Source organism: Pagrus major, chromosome 13, assembly GCF_040436345.1.
Source record: "Pagrus major chromosome 13, Pma_NU_1.0".
NCBI lineage: Eukaryota > Metazoa > Chordata > Actinopteri > Spariformes > Sparidae > Pagrus > Pagrus major.
In genome coordinates this window covers 4913964-4932615 of record NC_133227.1, presented here as the reverse complement: position 1 = coordinate 4932615, position 18652 = coordinate 4913964, and the positions used below count along the sequence as shown (strand labels likewise).

The 18652-nt window shown below is 39.5% G+C and overlaps 1 protein-coding gene across 1 annotated transcript in view; it reads right to left on the bottom strand.

Annotated features, from left to right (window-relative positions):
• Positions 1-18178, bottom strand: part of mink1 (misshapen-like kinase 1) — a 36146-nt gene extending 17968 nt beyond the window's left edge. Inside the window, exons 1-13 of the mRNA XM_073479750.1 lie at positions 16893-18178; positions 11491-11556; positions 10887-11069; positions 10687-10797; positions 10524-10614; positions 10295-10425; positions 10150-10204; positions 6908-6986; positions 4246-4421; positions 4090-4159; positions 3784-3994; positions 923-1030; positions 211-297 (exon numbers count right to left, since the gene is read on the bottom strand). Coding sequence (XP_073335851.1) covers positions 211-297; positions 923-1030; positions 3784-3994; positions 4090-4159; positions 4246-4421; positions 6908-6986; positions 10150-10204; positions 10295-10425; positions 10524-10614; positions 10687-10797; positions 10887-11069; positions 11491-11556; positions 16893-16949 — 1425 coding nt within the window. The 5' untranslated portion in view covers positions 16950-18178. The remainder of the gene's footprint in view (positions 1-210; positions 298-922; positions 1031-3783; positions 3995-4089; positions 4160-4245; positions 4422-6907; positions 6987-10149; positions 10205-10294; positions 10426-10523; positions 10615-10686; positions 10798-10886; positions 11070-11490; positions 11557-16892) is intronic.
• Positions 18179-18652: the final 474 nt, after the last annotated feature.

Genomic DNA, 18652 nt, shown 5'->3' with positions numbered 1-18652 from the left:
GCTTTATTTTGTAACAATACAATTAAGAGCTGTAAAAGTATTCATCTTGTTGCCTCATACCTTCGGTTTTTACGCAAACAGAAACAAGCCACATTGTTGCAAGTATACACACAGTGACCTCCTTTTCTGAAGAGTTATAATAACCTATAGGACATTGAAGCTTCTGCAGTCAAAGCAAGAAATGATAAAGGAGTAGTTATGACTAGTTACCATAAGCAGTGCTTGCTCCTGAAGCAGCTGCTGCTGGAGGATTTCTAACTGCCGCTGCTCTTCTTCTAACTTATGTCGGATAAACTCCTGTGGAAAGGTTAGAAGGCAGGAATGATAGACATTAAGGTGGGAACAAGGAAATGAAAATATACAGGGGAGGGGTAGATGATAAGGGCTGTTATGTACAGTTATGTAATGTCATTCCAGTAAACAACAGAAACTATGCGTTGCCCTGATAGCAATCAGCACTCTAACACTGAAATTTCCTGACAAGACATGCACCATCCCTGTTTAGAAGCACAAAAGAGACAAATAAAAGTACCATTAAAAACAACATAACTGCGTAACACTACGTAGAAATTGTGAGACATTACTTTATTAAGAATTATTAAAATGTTTAGCTGTACATTGTGATTATAATAAGCTAACATACCAACATAAAATCAGTATTTGGCACTACAGGTAATGGTGCTCTGATGCCAGACTCTTGTGTTACTGAGGGGAGACTGGAAACAGAGCAAAAGAGACGCAGAGAGCTCACCCACAGAAAAACTCATCTCTGAATAAATACACTAATTTAGACCCTTGCTGCTATGGCAACCTACTCGTGGAATTTCACCACCAGAGCAACTTGCACAGTGTTGCCGGTGGACACACCCACACTTCACACCGATAGGCTGATTATAGCCCCACGTCTCCTGTGGTTGGTTACCTGCTCCCTCTCAGCCAACCTTCTATCTTCCTCCCGTCTCATATCGTCGAGTCTCCGATGGGGACCCTTTTCTTGCTGCCTCACCATCTCTCGCTCTTTTCTCTGTTGCTGGGAGAGAAGGGTGACAGGAAAAAGAGAAATGAGCACAGAGGCTATGTTTGCACTGGGGAATTTATAATGGATAGCCTGCTTATAAGCAAACCTTCCCTTGTTTTCTGTGCAAAGAGCTGTAAAAAAAAAAAAAAAATAAAAGGAAGGAAGCAGGGTTGCAGGGCTGTGAGTCATTCACACAAGCACACGTGCGTGCGTGCGTGCGCGCGCGCACACACACACACACACACACACATACCTATTGCATCCTAATTATCTTCTGACTGTGCTGCTTTGATTAAAACTCAAACTGATCATAGTTTTTCACTTTTGGCATGGACCAGTCTTTATCTGCCGTTTTAAGGGACATGGAAACAACACAGTTTCTTCTTAGTGGTGAAATGAGAACGTCCCACTTGGTAGTGACACAAAACACTCAGAGCTCTATTGAGTTCACTCAACTGTTGTTGGCACTTTGCAGTTGAGCAGGAGCCAGAGAAGAGGAGGTGGAGGTATATTAGGGGAGTTCAGTCTCACTGCAGTAAAATACCTTACCGATACTGCACAATACTTGCAATAGTGTGCGCTTCACTCAAATTACCTATAACTCTTCAAACACTTCACAGCTGCACCCATGAGCTGAGTTACATAGGTACTATATGTCTTTCAAAATCTTCAGCAACATTCAAAAACCTTTACTTAGATAATGTCTTCTTCACTTCTGCATCAATATAAACTAAAATAAAATTTGGAGAGTGACAGTGTTGTAAAGTTTGTTTGTTTGATGCATGTGGTAATATGATCAGAATCATGTCACTCTGCAGGGAAATCTCTAAACTAATTGCTACTAAGACCCAAAGGCTACAGAGTAGTGCGCCACCGATATGATCGGTTGGCCGATATTGGCCTATCATAACCCTAACCCTATCACAAATACATCAGTACTGGTGTATATGTTGCCCGATATTTGCTGATATGAATGCTGTCTTTTTTACAGATTATAATGCAGAAAAAGATGCTTTAGATAGTGAATAACAATTAAATTCCCAGTAAGTTAACTGGTTCTGGTGCCATTTTAAGTTTATTGCAAAATATCCTTCCTCCGTACATATCTTTTTCATAAGTGTTGAGAACCACCTTTGAAGGATCTGTACAGCAGAGCTGTTTTTCTTCACCATTTGTCACTATGATGAGACTTTTCTTGTCAACTCTATATTAGATGCAACTTCAAAGCAAGTTCAGTTTCCTTCTGGGTAGAGAATATGACATGTTGATACACATTCAGGGGTGGTGAAATATTAGCAACATTTCAAGTATACATTAAGACTTCGTGTCAACTGTTATAATATTTCTCCAATAATTGTACTTTGGGAATTTGTATTCATCTATACAGTGGGGTGCTACACAGTGTACATACACAATGTACAAATTAACTTGTCAAGTAAAACATTGTTTTGGGTAGGAAGTTTGCTGGTAAAGAATTATAAAAGATATTAACATATGAAAAAGGATAAGCTGATTATATTTCATACGTTTCACTCTCAGCATGTACTTTTTAACTGTGAAAGTAATATAAATTGTATCTGTATCTTGGTTACACTGTTTTTATTTTTAACTTCACTACAGCTAGCTCACTGGTCTGCTTAAAATCTTTAGAGGGTAGACTGAAAGCCTTAAAAACATTATTTAGATGTTATCATATTATAAAACATAGCATGCGTATAGATGTTATGCATAGCGCATGCATTATGTTAGTCAAATTATTACATGGAGTCTCCAGTGCTGGTTCACAGCCTCAGAACAAAAAGATTAGTGGACTTAGGTTGGCAAAAGTAGGAATCTTGAGCCACTAATACAACTCACTAATCTCTGTACTCCTTAAAAGTTAAAACTACCTTTATACAGTTTCCATGCATTTTACAAACTTCAAACTCACAAAACATCTTCTGGGTGAATGTTTGCAGAATTAATAATTCATACTGGAGTTGCAAGGAGCCAGACTTCCTTTCACTTTGAATATTCTCACTCTGTTCCCCACTGTTTACATATTTGGGATGACAACTGGATAGGTTTTACATGCCCTGCACAGGCTTCATTACCAAATTTCACAATCTATGCTATGTAAACATTGTGACTTCTACATGCTACAATTTCTTTTTCTTTTAATTATTACTATTACTTTAATATTTACAGTCATAGTTTTAACATTCACATGATCTTATATCAAAAGGTTTACTCGAGCACACAATAGAATCATAAATGCGGTGCACTTATGACCAAAACTGACATGAAGACTAGAGACTTGATGAATGTCAAACTACAGGGCAAGAGCAAATAGTTTAGTGGCTGAAGGTAGGATAAGAGCAGACACATTACAGACAAGGAACCTGAGATTTTGGTTGCTTGGTACAGCTTTGCTTTGAACTAAAAATGTACTGTCGTGTGTTGCATTATGTAGTAGTATCATGAGCCTCTGGCAAAATGTGCAGGATTATAGTTAATTACAAAAACAAGGTCAACAATGGGAATAAGGTCCACGACAACACTGATCTATCTGGCAAAATCACATATTCTTGCTTTTAATAAGTGAATGAAAACCAACATCAGAAAACAAAAAGATGAACCAAGACAATAAGCTTTGAGAAATGTGGGGCAAATATAGTATCTGATATTATTATGTGGTGCGCATGCACACTAAAGACATCCAATGAATGGCTCTAGCTTGATAATTAGTACACAGATATGATATGAATTCCCTGGTTGATTCATACCTCTTCAAGTCGGCGACGCTGTTCCTTCTGCTCTTCAATGCGTTTCTGTCGGTCATGCAACAGTTGCCTCTTGTGTTCCTCGGGGTCCCTACGCTGAGCAGCCAGTTGGGCCTGCTGCCTCTTGTGAGCCTCCGAGCGCTCCTTGTTTTCCTGCTGCAGACGCTGGAAGTCCCGCCTCAGGGTGGACTCACCAGGTACATTGAGGATTGAACTGATGAGGGAGAGGATTTGGGGGACATTTATTCGTACAGAGAACACAAGTCAAAGATTCATACTTCTTTGATAGAGACCATAAATTGTAATTACCTTGACTCTCGGTCATCTCCGCGATTTTCATCCTCTTCATCACTACCGCTGTACTCATACTCTGTCTCTTCTATAAGAAAAAAATGACAATATGCTTCAGTTGATCACTGTCCATGACAAGACAACATAAGCTGGCTTTCAATCTCATTTGCTTACCTTTCTCTCCTCTTTTCTTGCGCGTACGGTCGATATGGTCTTTGAGCTGGATTCGGACCTGCCGCTCAGTGGGCTGATCCCTGATGAAGGAGTGCTTGAGCAGCTGCTCTGTGGATGGTCGGCTGGGATATGTCTTCACAAGACAGCCCTCTATGAAGTCAATGAATTTCTTGGACCTGGGATGAAGGGGGAGTTTAGAGGATGATAACTAGTGAGGGAGAGTGGGAGGGTGGGGAGGCATGGAACAGTTGGCAACTGGGCTGTGATTGCCCAGAATCCTGATCCAACAACAACCAGAGAGATTCAAGTTGGACAAGGTCTGTCTTTAGCCCCTCTCACATGAGGAATGTTGTGTGTGACATTTGTATTAAATACAGGTGCTAACTAAAGCCACTAAAGTTCCCAGTTCTTGCTCACAGTCTTGTGCCGAACTGAACAACATCACAACATTCTGCACTGACCCATTTTATACAGTAATGTCTTTATGGAAATGATTTGATTGACAGGGGAGCTAGGAGCTGCCAGCAGACACAAGTAAACTGAGTGAACTGAGTACACTAACAATCTGAAGTACTTTACTCCTATCTGTTACTTTCTTCTCACTTAATTTCTCTGAAACTGGAACTAAAATGTGAGCACATCATCACCATCAAATACAATTCAATGCATTACAATAATCAGGCAAGAATATCACCTGTGTAAGTTCAACAATGCTCTTGCGTTCATGTTATTGTGTCCATCTCTTACTTAGACTTATGTATTTGAATAATTGTTCATTGTGAGTCACACCATATTGACTAAAATCTTCTTTAGGATTAGAATTATATAAAACATTGTGAAAGAAACAATGCATTCTGAATGCAGTGGGAGCATAAACTCTACTAAGTGGGTCCATTAACAAGTAGCAGGGAGAGTAATAGGAGCAACAACACAGGGTAGGAGAAAGAATATGACAAATTAGTTTAAATGTCTACAGCTTCTTGTCTTTCTCACAATCGTATTTGTCTCCATAATGGAACAAAGCACATGACCTCTCATACTAAGTGAGGGACAGCAAACTCAGATTTCTTTCCTAATCGAGGGACAAATACAACCAAAGAAACCCGGAGCACAGCAGCTGCTTTGAGAAGTCACACTTCTGTAATTCTGCATTGGTTCTTGTTGAAGCAGCATTCTTTCCATTCAGTGCTGCTCTCATTAAGCGTCTTTTTTTTTATATGCACATAACCTGGTTATTGTTGCTCTGCAGTAACCTGTTTTCTCAAACATCAAGTAAACAGAGCAACCAAGTTACTACACTGCTTGTAAATGTGCTCTCCAGCCATGACCAGATTTTTTCCACTTTGGTATATCGCATGTTTTTGGTGGATTTAGCTAATTGATTATTGCAGAACTTGTGTTATTTCAATACAAAGAATTATATTCTTCAAATGTTTGTCTGATGCACCGCATGCAATGGTTTCAATGTAAAATGATAGGGATAAACACTGGAAGAGAACTTATCTACTACTGTGTGTAATGTACTGCACAGTACCAGACAATGAAAATTATACATTCATCATTGAATTAAAGTTCTACTTACCACATTTAGTCATATCTGCTTGTAGTAAAAACTAACATCAATGTGTTTTAAAATGTGTACTTAATATTTTTTATTATGAAAGGAAGAAAAAGTCTTCTGGAAAATATAATTAATGTTTCTGCAAACCACTGATACATTCACATTTGTACTTGTCATAGGCCAATGGACCATACTGGCATTTTTACAAAACACGCCATATCACATTGACATTACATGTGTATAACTTGAATTTCAGATCGGAAGGTGGAGGGGGTGGCGATAAGTGACCGCAGTTCAAGGCTGTGCTACAACATTTGTAAGCGTGACACCATTGGATATTTTTAAGGGGTTGTGTTTGTGGCAATGAAACCAGATAATTTTGACAAAAAGTTGATACATCTCCAGCAGTGTTTGTGGTGACAAAACTGGGTGTTTTTGACAAGACCTCTGGAATGCTCCTTTTTTTCACGGCCACCTTGAGGGGCGTGTTGCAGTCTGTGTTTTATTGACAGAGGCTGGCATGCGGCCAGTCTAGAGCCTGTGCTACACTGTAGGAAACGAGTGACAAAGTGAACAAGCTTGTGTTGCAGCTACATGTACTGAAGAGTACTAGGAGTACAAAGTGGTTTTAGCTGTGAACTTTAAATGTTTGCTTATCTGTATGTTTCAACAAGCTAAGGTGCAGGGCAAGACGTGCATTGATGGTTGAAGGTTTGTGGCCTGGCTCAAGGTCACTGTCTGCTCTGACTATGACAGAAAGTGGACAATACTGTTGCATGCAAGATTTGAGTGGCTGAATCAAAATAAGGCCTTGATGTGCATCGATGGATAATTAATGGTATTCGCTTGAATTAATGCATAACTAGGGGACACCATCAGAAAACCAAAGCATTTCAAATAGAAATAACTCCCACAGGACGTGTGATTTGCAGAGCAGATATGTATGCTGCAGCAGACAAAAAAAAATACATTTCAGTCACATTGAGGGTTTGAGGCTTTAAAACACATTTAACATCATGTGAAGGAAGCCTGTGTCTAGGTTATTATACATGTAAATAAGACTTTGGGCTCAACGAGACAGCAGGTTGGTTGATAACTCACCATTTTTTCGATTTAAGTTTGGGAGGGGGATTCCTGGGAATCAGGAAGAGGGCTCTCATCGGGTGCATGTCACACAAGGCTACAGAGATAAAGAGATAGTGAGAGCTGTTAGGTATTATTAAATCCACCTACCCATGCTTAGAGCTACAGCACCAAGAAGAAAAACAGGAACATCAAAATAAATTATATGTTAGACAGAATACGATATATACCCACACGGCAGTTTGTAATACTATCCACCATTATACATATTCTTTGTATCAAACATGCTGTTACCCAATATTTCCTGGTGCCCCAGGCTTATGTTGCATTGAATGTAAGAGCAAGGCCTGTGAGTCACTGTGTTCCCAGCGTAGGTAGCTAAACCTGACTGGTTAGCTTTACACTTTGACAGTGAATAGGCTTTTATAACGCAGTCTTTAGGCCATATGCAACGTGACTGAGAGAGCCAAAGACAAGAGGAAATTTCATTTCAGCATTTTAAAAAGGGCCACATTAAAACAGAGGGCTGTTTTAATTTAGCTGTACTGATAAAGTGTGCTTCAAATAACATGCATGTTCAACATGCATGACACATAATAATAACGTTCATGCAAAATTCAGATTTATTTAGTTGGGATGAATGGTTTTTTTTTCCATTTAAAAAGGAATGGATCACCCACTGACAGGATGTTGGCAGTTGTGTCAACATCCTGTCACTGAAAAGGAGCAAGTACACAGAGTTACATACTGTACTGCTGTCTCATTTAATGTTTCATTAAACACCTGAGGTGAATTATTCCTTTTGTTTAGATTTTAGCAGTTCAATTGTACAGAGTCCAAAAGCTTTATTTCCCTGTACTGACAGCCATTTGTTTTTGTTTTTTGAAAGTATTCATGCACCTTAGCAGAATAAACAGACAAGGTATGGACAGCATGTGCTAGCACAGCAAGTGAAAAGAATGCTAATAATTCATATGATCCAAATGTTTAAATCTATTTTTGGGAGCTTGTTGTGCAAATTATACGTGGCTCGGTAGGAAATATGTGTCCTCATACTTTTAAGTCACATATTCGAAACAGTGTTGTACTAACACCTTTGGCTAAATAATGCCATTTTGAGAAAGCTGAAACAAAACAACTGGACAAATCTATCCAAAACACTTCCTCAAAGTCAAAATACATAAAACTTACTGTGCGTGATGTACAAACAATTTTTAAAAAATCAAGCAGAAACATGCTAAAAAATTTGATTAGCTGAGATTTTATGTGACATGCTGACAAGCAAGCAATGTTGATGCATAACTGTAAGGCTAATTAATACATTATTGTTACTGGTACAATGACACATCTTAATTAAATTGTGACAGATATCACATACACATTTTGTTCAGTCCTGTCTTTTTATATTCTGTAGATAAACTGACACCTTCCCCTATTCTATCATGGAGGACACAAAGGAATTTTCAAAAAATGTAGGAGGTCTTGTGATCAATACAGACATTCTAAGGAATAATTTTACTACAGATGGCAATTGCAGTTGTTTATTGAAAATTGACTAATGCTATAACTATATATACTCAATAAAAAACAACCATTGGTTGTTATCATTGTCATCATGGTGATCAAATTAAGAAACACAAGAGAGGCAACAACTAAGGTTGCACCTAATAATGATTGTAATCATAAAACTGATGAATTAACTAATAAAAAAAGTCAAAACATTTATGTATGTATTTTTATGTAGTTAATGACAAATACTCAGCTTAAGTTATCTGACACAAATGTGGTGTCTGGACATTGCTTGTTTTGTTTGACAAAACTGTTTTCCATTGTTTTCTGTTGATCAGTGGATCAATTGATTGGCAAATGGTTTCAGCATTACCAATGGGGGAAAAAAGCATGTCCAAAAACAACAAACATTGTAACTTAGCAGAAACATACTTTAGTAATGAGACTGATGGAGTGAGTAACTAACACTGCATAATTTATAATGACACATCAACACCAGCTTGACAGTTGGCCTGTATGCCTTATGTCATTCACAGCAGCATCAACATGGTGAAAAAAAGAACATTAAAATGTTTGCAAGTGTCAGTGGTACAAATTTATTCTGACTCAGAAAACCAGACTCCACTTGACCTTTAAGATTAAAGATCCCCTCTGGGAAATATAAAAATACTCGCTGCTTGGAATAATGATTTGTGTCTGTTATGTTTTTTTCCATTGCCTGAAGAATTCTTAAAAATACATCTACCCCCTCTCACTCAATGAGAAATCTATAATCTAGGCAAACATATATTTGTTATTAAGTTTAACTACTAAACAGAAGGTTTTCAGTGTATGTTAAGTGAAGGCAAAATGTTTCAACATCACTCTTGTGTCAGTTGCATATTGGACCATGATTGGCTTCTAAACCAGTTTATCATAACTGTAGGCTGATGCCTTAAACTCAGACTAAAGTGAACTTTCCTCCTTCAACAGATTAATGCAAAAACAGTCTTTTAGTCTTAAACCCCACAAATATATCATTCTACACTGTAAAATATCAAAAAGCAAAGGTTTTGAAACATTTAAGTGGAGGAGGAATATCAATTTGACTTTAGTTTAGTTTCTGTTCAAAAAAGCACACTGTGTCCCCAACTCAACAATAAGCTGCAGGCGTCTGTAAAACTCAGACAGAGTGAAGACACATTTTGTAACAATGCAGAGCTCATAAACGTCAGCTGCATATTGCAAGTGTTTTTCTACTACTACTTTAATCTCAAATGCAATACTTAGTAAACCAATAGGTAAAGAGTGTAAGTTGAATCTTGCTGCAGGGAGGGTTATAATAGTCTTATTATAACAACCACCAGCTGGTCAAATGTAGCAGTATACCAAGCATGATAAGTCACTGATGGTGAACCACTGTTTAACATGAATTTTATTTACCACAGCTGAGGTACTGTATTTTGCTTCTACTCTTAAGTGAGATTTTCTGTTTCTTAGTCAGATTTTACACCGAATCCCAAGGCAGACAGACCAGAGAGAGATCTGTGCAATCAGCCTCCACACACCAACTGCCAGCTCACGACTACACTACCTTGATTACAGTGAGTCAGCTGTCCATCTGAAGGCACAGACAACAAGGCTGCATATGCAAGACAAGACTCATTCATGAGGTCTTTCAGAATGAATTTTGAAACGATGAGACATGATCTGTTACCGAGTACATAGAAATGCATGGTATAACCAAGAACAAGTAAAACAGGCGCACTTACGAGGAGCTCCCTCAGCCATCTCAATGGCTGTTATCCCCAAGGACCAGATATCACTCTGTAACACACACAAGGAACCAGGTCAATCTGTCTTTCATATGGTCTCACAGCATAGTGCTCTCACACACAAACACAGTGCTGCTGTTACCCTGTAGTCATAGGTGGAGTCAGGGTTCTCATCACAGGCAATAACCTCAGGTGCCATCCAGTAAGGTGTGCCGATGAAGGTGTTCCTACGCCCAACGGTTCTGTCCAACTGAGCACTCACCCCAAAATCAACTGAGTGTCGACAAAGGAATCAGACGAAAGGAAAGGGTGTGAGACAGTGAGGGATAGCATGCATTTTGCAACAAAACGACACAAGACCTTCAACATACCAAGTTTGACCTCTGCATTCTCTGTTAGTAGCACGTTCTGGCCCTTGATGTCTCTGTGGATAACTTTATGGGCGTGGAGGTGAGAAAGGCCCTGCGAGACAAAAAATTGCTCAGTAAAAAGGCAACCTTTGCTTCAGATTTGTTTTGACTGACAATTTCTCACCCTTAGGATCTCTCTGCAGATGTAAGCAATCCAGTCCTCCTTTAGAGAACTGCCCTTAGTGTTTTTCACGAGGTCGGTCACTGATCCCGCCCCACAGAACTCCATCACCAGCTACATGCAGACAAACGCAAACTTAGTGAGCACAATCAATCAGGCATATTGTTTTAAAATGATCAGACCAGGCATAAGAGTAGACAGACCCAAAGTTGGTCATCATGTCCTGGTGGACTCTTCTTGACAAAGGCACCGTAGTAAGTGGCTATGTTGCGGTGGTGGCTGTATTTTTTCAGCATGTTGATTTCTGCTTTGATCTCCTCTTCTTCCTCCTCTGTAACATCCATCACCTTGATGGCCGCCAGCTGGCCTGTCTTCACATGACGGCCCTGATTCAACAACAATTTGGATCATGGTTACAGTGGTCAGCAGTTTAAAATTAACCTGGGACCGTTTCTGAAACTCTTTGAATTTTGCCTGTTAAGTGTGGCTAATTGCTTTATCACCACATTTCACCCTTCATATATTACATTTTCCACAACTGGAGTCTCTTATCTTTCTGACACAGCCACTTTAGACTTTTCAGTCTGACACCTGAAAAATGCACTGATGTAGCAGAGAGATAAATCCGGTGTAATCTGAGAAATTAATGCACGGAACATTTAACAAAAGAGCAGGCACTAGAGCCACACTCCAGCCTGCTCAGTTTTACAGCAATGCATCGCACAAGTGACAACTTATGTGTTTAATGCTTCAATCTCCAATTAAAATCCTACATCATCCAGATGTGACACAGGCATCAGGTCTCACCTTGTACACCTGCCCATATGTCCCATTGCCGACGACCTCGACCAGCTCAAAGATTCCTGCTGGATCCTTTGAAAGAGAGAGGAGACAGAAGAGGGTCAAATACACAAGGACATTGATGTTTTCTGCCTTGTCGTGCCACATCAACTAAATGTTTTCAAGAAATAAAATGCTGCATATAAAAACAGCATTTCATTTTTGCCTTCTTTTTTGCAGATTTGGGGGTAAAATTAAAAAGACTACACTCAAAAGCACACGATATTTATTTTTGTTTTCAAGTGGGTGATGATGCTTTGTTCTTTTCTGAATCCTACACATCTACACTCCAATGCCAACCCTAAGCGGAGGTCGTATTTCATGTTGTTACACTCATGTTTCTTCAGTTAAGAGTGGTCCCTGACTACTCAAATCCTACTGAACTGCACCTGTTCTGGTAATTGCTGCAATCTGGCTTTCGTAGTGTTGGTACAAAGGCTGAATTAAAAAACATGTCTGAATTGAAAAACACTGTTGAGGACACACACACACACACACGCACACACACAAAACAGGTCAACATAATTTGAGTAATTTTTCTGTCATTTGAATATTAAGTTGTAACAGAAACATTTTAAATATTTTTATATTATTTTTATTTAATACAGTATTTAGTAAGACAAACTGTTGTATTTAGAATTATTCTGTGCAACAGATGTGTACGTCCATTACAAAAAGAGGATAGCTGCTATAAATATCTATAGACTCCCTCAAGAACACTGTCACATAAATACACAAAGATAAACATCAGCCTCAGTAGAACATAAATTATACATAAAAACATATGAAAAACAAATAGCAACCGTTCCTTAGCAAATTTATATCCAATACTACAATTCTGAATTTCCATACAAATCATCTGAACTCAATCTTCCTAGCCGCCCACCTACTCACACACTCACCGCCCACCCTCAAGACAAGAAACAGACAAGCAGATACACTAAACATTGATAGTAGATTAGATATACAAAGACGAATTCTGACAACATTGACAGGACATCTGGCCTTTTCCAGATGTGTTCATTTGACGTGTCAATGCACTGAACACATATTACTTTAATAATGAGCAGGTTGCTTTGAAATAATTATGCAACCCCCTCCCCCAAAGACAAGGGAAAATGACAAGCAGTTCCACTTTCATGCAATTTCAATATGGCTTTAAGAAGATGTGTGGGTGGTGAGACTGCAGCTTTAGGTTTAGAATGTACAGCATGACCTATCCTGCTTTCATCTGTTTCCAATGATGGGTTTTCTGCCTTCAACAAGGAGGGGAAACATTCCTTTGAGACGAGGAAAACATATGAGGAAAAAAGCATGTATATATTTGTGTAAAGTCTGGCAGTAAAAGTGGGAAATGACAACACTTTTGCTCATATGATGACATAAACACACTGGCCAAATTTTGAAGCATGTTATGTAGAAGGACACAAAAGAGGGGGGACCGTGACGTCAAGTAGGAGGCAGGAGAATGATGGTATGAAGAGAATAATGTAATGATAGTGTGGGTGGCGAGGCAGGGGCGGTAGCTTCACCCACGTCCAGCGTAGAGAGTGGGATGAGAGGAATGAAGTGAGAGAAGGGGAAGGGTACAGTTATGTTACAGGAGTAACACAGCATCAGCAGTCAAACCAATCGTCGGCGATGATTGCAAAAAACGCGAGGAAGCAGTAAAACTACTGGAGGAGAAATCCACAGGCAGCCTGCTTAAATTATCGAAGTGGCAGCTCTGACACTTCTTGTGGATATCATGCTGCTGTGTTAATGTGTAAACTCAATATATTAGAGAACATCAGGGAATAATGCTATGAGGGTTCAAAAAATGTCCAACATGCCTGTCAGTTCAACGAGGTATGAACTCTAAAAGACACTGGTAATAGCCCATGGGGACGCTGACCACACAGTTCCTGCAGGGGTGTCAACTTAGCTTACAGAGGAAGTCTTTTAAAAAAAGCCTGCCATATCTGTGGTTACACAGCTGCAACAATCGTCAAAATCAAAACTCAAACACAGCATTCCCCGTATATCATCAGAGAACAATTTTCTAGTAGACCTTTCTTTTACGCCTCCATAAATAATCAAAGTATTTTACTAACAATAAAACGTTTACATTTTTAAATTCTTCAAGACTGCCATAGTTGAATTATGCTACCATTATGGGCCTTGTGTCAGCAAATGGCCTACATTTCACCCATCCAAACAGTTTGATACATGACACATGATAACATTCACAATTCATCAATGTGAAATAAAGCTAACATTGAAGAAAGGTAGTTGTAGGCATTTAATATCCAATGTTTTACTGGTATTTACAGTGAAGCTTTGTAAATCTTAGTCAGAGCTTCTCTTAATATTACACCATTCACTTTTCTCACACTTATGTAAGGTAAGTTATTCCAAACATAGCAAGGATAGGCTGTTTCACTGCAATAAAACAAAATCACAAGACTACATTTCTCACGAGGTTTATTTCCAGAGGGCTAGTGTCCGCTAAGCAGCATCCAAAATTCATCACACTCTCAAAGTTTCTATTTTAAACCGAAAATAATCATACAAGTAACTTTCCATTTGTTGTAAATTTTCAGCAAAACTGTGAAATTCAGCAGGCATTTTTATTGGACTACAACCTTGTCACTTGTGTTTTAGTCCTAGGGAGCTTATTAGGCCTTCTGTAATCAATACAATTGTGCAAGTGGTTTGGTTTGATCCAATTCTACTGGCGTGAGAACAAAGTGTCTGCACAAATGATTTGTTGCTGCCTGTGTTCAGTGGACTGTCATTATGTAACGCTGGAGTCCTTCTGCACTCTTTAGCAAACTTGAGAAATGCTGTGATTGAGCCACTTAAAGGTTCCCTGAGGAGTTTTTGTACTCTATTAGTGCTATGGAATTGTTTTTCTCTGGTGGGTCTCCATTTTGTTTATCTCATGTGCGCGCACAAGGACGCACATTCATGCACGTACATGTAGGTGACATGGTGCACAGTCCTGCAAATGGTTTCACACTATTCCACTGATCAACAGGTGGCAGTAACAGCCAGGATATGCACCAACAAAGACAGAGAAGAAGAAGACTGCTTGCTCATAAACATGGATGTAAACACTGGATTTAAATTTAGAAAATTGCCATTGCAAATGTTTTATTAGGAGGGAAATTAATTCAACAAATTTGTTAGTGCTCAATGATACATATGATGCATTTTTTTGAGTAACACTTAATGCAAACATAAGTTTTGTTTGTTTACAAGAAAACTCCACAGAGCACCTTTAAATGGTCAGTTCACCCACATCACAAAGACAGTTTCACACTTATCTCTAGCAGTTGCTGGCCATGCATATTTTGGCATGGAAACTTTTGTCACCTCAATATAAAAGAAGGTAAAAGGATTTCCTTAACTCGACAGTAATTTCACTTTCTAACAACAGCGCCTTGACTAATCAGGAGTCGCCAGTGTAGCAATGAGGACAAGATCCCCAACCTGTTTCTCAAACACAGACACAGTCAACTGTGTTCAGTGGACTGTCCAGCAAAGCCGCATGTAACATTATCGAGTATCTAACCCCATACCACCGCAGGGGTGGGTAGTAACTACCATGTCCTCTACCAAACTGCCCTTATAGGCATATTGTTAACCAATAGAAATTATATTCAAACATTACTCCAAGTTAATGTACAATACAGCAGTACATAAACTGCAATGCCATTTGACAAAAGTCACTAAAAAATGCAGTCACTTCAGCCAAAATATCCAAAACAAAACACTGTGACAGGGAGATTCCAGACTGATAATCCAATTTCCAAATTCAATCAAGTGAATGTACTTCCATTGAAGACAAGTGGGCTATATTCACAACTTGCCACTTTATACAGATTTATTATAAAGAACTGGGATTTTAAAAATTGAGGGATTCTCAGGTGAGCTCTCCTTTGAGTCAAGGTAAGAGGTAACACCAACCCAACAAACTAGGATTTGGATAAACTACCCCTGATCTCCTGTTAAGCCTCACAAATCGGTTAAAGCTACACCAAAGTGCTGCCAAGTTTCCTGGGTACAGGGAATTTCACTTTTCCTCTTGTATATTTCTTGGAATAGCATGTATTTTCTGATATGTTTTTAATTTCAACAGCACAATTTCTACCTGCAATTTCCTCATTTTGGTGATGTTGTCACAGTTATAAACTCATATTCTTAGTTCTTACATTAGAGTTGGTGCCAGATGCATTTTCAGAAACATTTTGGTCTTTTTAAATCTAGACAAGAGATTTATAAAGTCTATCTAATATAAAAGTGAATGCTATGGTTATGTTTAAAAGCTGTACCTAAGAGGAAAGAGACAGGGCTGTAATCCATGCAAAAAAACAGTGACTGAATGCATAAAATATGTCTTTATAATGCTAATACGGCTCTGTCTTAAGGGAACTGACTGCTGCGAAATGTTTTATTTTTTTGACACCTGCCTTTGAGATGTAGAGATACATCAAAAGGGAGTAAAAGATCTGTGGTCGTGATTCAGAAACTCTACCCTTTTTCAACAAATGGGAATAGTGGCGAGCATGTTTGTTTTTTTCCATCTGACTTCAGTTCTTGCCCGGCAGGGCGGTTCTAATGTTAGAGGAAGGAGGTCAAAAGAGCCAGGTAGATTTTTTTAGACTGAGGCCTTCAAGGTGGACCACTGAAATCACAGGGAACGAAAGTTCAGGACCTTTTTGTTCTATCTTTGACAAAGTCTGATTTGTTGTTATTATAGACATGCAGCATGAGAATGCTGTCAGTAATCCAAATCAAACTCAACTAAACCAGAAAGACCAGATCCAATTTTCCAAAGGGATAGTTACAGGATTTGTCATTCAAGTTGGGATCTGTCAGGTCCCCATATGAAAAAGCACTTCCAAAACAACAACCATTTAAACAAAAGGGACTGTGTTTGTGCATTTCTATCTATAAAAATAGAAAAAACAGCCAAATCAAACAAAAAATGTTCAGCATGTTTGTGTACATAATAAAAAATAACTACATGGCAATCACAAAGTGTTATGCCCTGGAGACAGGAGCAGCCATAATTTCATTCATGTATTTTGATATTAACACAAGAATCACGAAAAGTTGGTAATACTGGAGAATGTGGCTCTTTGTTAGACGGAGAAATCAGACAATATCTTTGATGGGAATCTGTGCTACTAAAACAGCACAGCTGCCTACCAGGCCAAGGGATGTTTATCCCACCTCAACTTTGTTGCGTGGGTGTAATGTGGTCGTGCTTGTATCAGAGACAAACTGACACTCTGGTTCATATGACATAACATCTACTGCGTCTGTCTGCCATAATTTTACATGAATAGAGTGCAGCACACTTATCTTGTAATAATACTCACCCTGAGAGCGGCGAGGTCTATGTCATCCAGGCTTCGTGTGGGGGCGTTTTCAGACATAGCTGGCGAAACTTGGAACGTTAGCTAACAAGTTAGCCAGTGATTTGATAAGAAGTACTTGGGCTAAGTGGCTGCTAAAACGAGCCTACACGGGCTTATCTATAGAGGAAAATATAGCAAGCGGACAGTCCAGTATGGTGAAACTGTTGCGGAACAACACGGTAGCACTTAGATTAGCAAACACATCGCAGATAGAGCTGCCACAGACGCACCCAGCTGACTAGCTCACGTCAACTCCGGCCGAGAGCTATGTTATCCGCAGTTGTTTTACAGAAAAGCCGGCTGCAATTTGTGAGCAGAACACGTTCAACTTAAAATAAAAGGTTTCAACAAACAGTTAACGTCACCGTTAGCCGGTCATCGGTGCTGTTCTAACAGCTGGCAGGTTTTCAACGCGATGCACCTCCACTGTTGTTGAACACCTTGCTGCGTTCATTTTGACAAGACGCCGCGGCTCTGCTGCTGTACAACATCCCAGCTAATCTTATATTGATCAAAACATGCGTGTCGCGGAAAAAAAACTACCACATACGTCTGGTGTGCCACTGAAAAAATCCTTGCTGGACTGATGTGGTATAAAATATCATTTACAGCTCAGCAACGCAGCGGTTGTTTTTACGGAGAACGCAACGTCTGATGTGATGGCGTCCGGGTCCGTCCGCACCGCACCAGAACCGACCGTCAGGCTCTCATTACTCGCCTTTAATTAAGTCCTACCTGAATATTACTGTGGGGTAAGTGCGGAAAATGAAAATAATAGCCTCGTTTGAAATATATTTCTTTGCGACCTCAGTTGTCAAACTTGTTAACACGACTTAAATATTCCTCAATTTTGGCTCGAGCGCGCTGTAATCCGAATTCCGAGTCAGGTGCGCGTGATCGATCCAACAGTAACTGGCTAGCTAACGCAGCTAAGCTAGCATGCTAAATTGTCTTTTCCAGAATAAACTTTCCGTCTTCATCCATTTTCTGTTGACAGTCGCGCCTAGCACTGCCAACCTTCCGGGGAAAACACAGGCAGACAGGCAGGGACTATGTTCTCTCCGGCCACCGTAATACTTGTAAACTGTGGCCCTCGACTATTTAAAGATAAACGTTGTTTTCGTACCCCAGCGTCCAGATTTTATGAACTTGTAGTTGTAGTTCCAACACGACAGATAAGGTGCAATTTCAAACTGCAGCGAACAGCCAAACTTGTTATTTCGCCATGTTTTGCTTCCCAAGTCCTCCCTCCCACTCCCAGCCTTGTTGTAGTCTTGCGGGGTTGGTACTGACGATTGGCTGCACAGAACACTCCTCAAGTGGTTTCGCCTCTTGGAGGGCTACGGTGCTTCATATGGGACAAATTACCTGAAAAATTACAGTGGACTCAACCTACGCAACTGCCCGTCTGCTCTGAGCAGCACCGCTGAGGTCATCCTCTGACATACCTGTCCTGCACTGACCTACGTGATCAGTCAACGCACACCATAAACAAAGTTCAATCGAAATTAACATCCGAAAAAAAAAATCAGTGCAATATAAAATGACTCATGTGTCTTTTGTCACCTCATATCAGCTTAGAGTGCTTCCTGTTTTTGTTTTTGCCCTCATGTGTCTTCCACCCTTACAGCTTTAACTATGCTATACTCATTTTTTCCATTAAGGCAGGCCTACCTTATCTCCAACATATCAAGACGCTTGTCAATAATGCATGATTCACT